The sequence below is a fragment of the Crocuta crocuta genome, unplaced genomic scaffold (genome assembly GCF_008692635.1).
Source record: "Crocuta crocuta isolate KB4526 unplaced genomic scaffold, BGI_CrCroc_1.0 scaffold228, whole genome shotgun sequence".
NCBI lineage: Eukaryota > Metazoa > Chordata > Mammalia > Carnivora > Hyaenidae > Crocuta > Crocuta crocuta.
In genome coordinates, this window is record NW_027532820.1 from 643360 (window position 1) to 645976 (window position 2617).

Sequence of the window (2617 nt, forward strand, 5' to 3'; positions counted from 1 at the left end):
TCCTCCTTACACTGCGGGGTTTTGGGGGGCAAAGCACGGCTTTTACCACCAGTCTGAATACAGAGCTAAACAGGTAAGTCTGTTTTTTTTGTGATCATCTTCATTCATGAGCTTTTTGAAGCTGCTTTGTAATCCTTGAAAGCGTTCGTCTTCACTCTCCAAGGAATTCATGGGCACAGGTATGCGTACGATCTGCCCGAGGATGAGCTGTGGCCAAGCCTGCCCCTTTGCACTTCTCTTTCCGCTTTACAAGGAGAAAGGCTCACATCTCCTCCATCCCAGGCACTGCCCTCTGGAGTCTGAAAGCCACAGGGGCCCCACAGGGAAATGCCGGTGGTAGTAGTGAGAGTAAATGACCATAAGGCCTTGACCATAACAAATCCTTCTCAAATCAGGTAGTTTCTACTTTCAGCAAACTAAAGGAAGATCTAATTAAGCAGTTAACTTGATAGACCATTAATAATAATTTTTGACATGTAATTCCAGAGGAAGTCGAAGAACTGTATGACATTAGAATTGTCTCCTCTATTTAAGATCTATAAACAACAAGGAATATAAATGATGTTCAGTCCTGTTCTAAGCTGTAAGTAACGTGTTCTTGAACTCATTAGGGAAAACTTTTTTTTTCATAAAGTTTAGATTATCCATTTTTGATAATTAAAAATTGAAATACAATGGATGAAAGCCAATTCTGTACTGAGTTAACACTAAAAACTTATTTCCGTTTATAGCTTTTGTTGGCAAGAAAATAGGGCAAGTGATGAAACTTCAAGTATGAAAAGAGATCATGATAGCATTCTTTGCTGAAAGTGGTATGGAAATAACCGAAGAAACTATTCGTTTAATTAATTTCTGTAAATGGAGGGTAAGAGTTAAATTGCTGTATATTTAAATTGCACCAAATAGGTTTAAAAGAGTGATATAACAGCTTTATTTTAAAATAATATTTACATGACACCAGGAAATACACACATAGGCAACTCATAAGTTGATATCTAGAAAGTGTGAGGGATACAGGATCTTCCCCAATGCTTGTAGGGGTGCGCGGATGATGTGCTTTTACAACACTGGCCAGCGAAGGCTGGGGGACCTCGCGGAGTAGTCGCACCTGGGGAAGGGTGCCCGCTTTCTTAGCAATGCAGATCCTGGGGCCCCAGATTGAGTTGCTAGGTTTTCAACATGCACCCCAGCTGGTTCTCATGCAAACCAAGACTTAAGCACTACTTGAGAAAATAATACAAACTCGTATCTTACAGCGTCTCAGCCACGTCTGAGGGGAGGAGGGGGACCAGCTACAATGGAATCTGCGCCCAGAAGGTAGCAGCACCCGTGGAGAGGCCTAGACAGGGGGCGGCGGTGGGGAAGGCAGGCACCTCCCTCAAGTCCCGGCCCCTTGCCCTCCACTGCACTTGGGCCCCTGGTGGACCCGGCCTGGGGACGGCGGCACGGAGGGGAGACAGTGGCCCAGGGCCGGAGGAGCATGCGCAGCCGGGAGGCGGGCTGGGGAGCACTGCGGGAGCGCTTCAGAGGGGCGGGTACTTGCCGGGAGAAGCCCTGCGGGGAGGGGGGAGGCCTCTGCTCCCTTTTGGTCCCACTGGGAGTTGCCCTCCGGGCTCGGCTCACTGGGCAGAGGGCGGCAGCAGCTGCTCTCGCTTCCTGGGGTCGCAGAAGAACTGCAGCTTGCGGGGCAGCAGCTTCACCTCCACGGGCATCGCCTCGTACTCCTCGCTGTCGATGCTGAAAGAGCCCTCGGTTCCCTGCGGGGAGGAGAATGTTCGCAACAGCTCACGTGGGGGCCGGCACACGGGGAGTCCGTCACCCCTGCAGCCCTGGCAGGTCACTGCAGAAAACGCCATCCTCCCGCAGGACTTACCCTCGTGTTCTTTAAAAAAAAAAACAAAAACAAAAAAACAAAAAACGTGTCCCTGCCTCGGACTGGTGCTGGGTCTGGAACTCTCAATTCTGCCACCCCCTCCCCCCATCTTGTTTGGCTTTATCTCTTCCCAGGGTATTTTGGGATTTGAGAAACAAACTTATAATTTTAAAATACTGATTAAAATACAGGGGTCCTGCGACATCTTCCAGGAATTCTGAACATACACTGTTCTAGAACCTTCTCAGCCCTCGTCCTAGGTAAGCCTCTATGTCCACCTGATGATTTGTGTGGTTCTTCTTTAGGACTTGCTTAGCCTTGTATCTAAAGCACAGCAACACTGTTAATATTACAGATTCTAGAAAACCTTCCGTAATTTGTGCATTTCGTTCAACGTGTGCTGTTACAACTATGGTGCCACCCACGGTGGGGCCAGCTTCTGTTTTACGAACGCTCCTTTTTGAATACGATAGGATGATGAAGCCAGCCGTAGGAACTTTTTCCTGAGGTATTACAGAGTAGCTATATAACTTAGATTATACTCCTGACGTTTCCCCCACTTCTACAGGTTATTCTAAGCTTGGCATCCAAAGCAGTTTCCAGATCCTTTATAGAAAATGTGAAGGCAGACTCCACGAGGAGTAGCTGCCAGCTAGAAAATTCTGTCACAGCAGCCTCTGCCTACTTTACATTCAGAAAAATGGAGGCTCGGGAGACACAAAGACCACTTCACACACCGGCGGC

The 2617-nt window shown here is 47.9% G+C and overlaps 1 protein-coding gene across 3 annotated transcripts in view; it reads right to left on the reverse strand.

Annotated features, from left to right (window-relative positions):
• Positions 1-903: 903 nt before the first annotated feature.
• Positions 904-2617, reverse strand: part of AGK (acylglycerol kinase) — a 103978-nt gene continuing 102264 nt past the window's right edge. For all 3 annotated transcript variants that reach the window (XM_077781045.1, XM_077781044.1, XM_077781046.1), the window contains one exon: positions 904-1757. In XM_077781045.1, coding sequence (XP_077637171.1) covers positions 1620-1757 — 138 coding nt within the window. In that variant the 3' untranslated portion in view covers positions 904-1619. The remainder of the gene's footprint in view (positions 1758-2617) is intronic.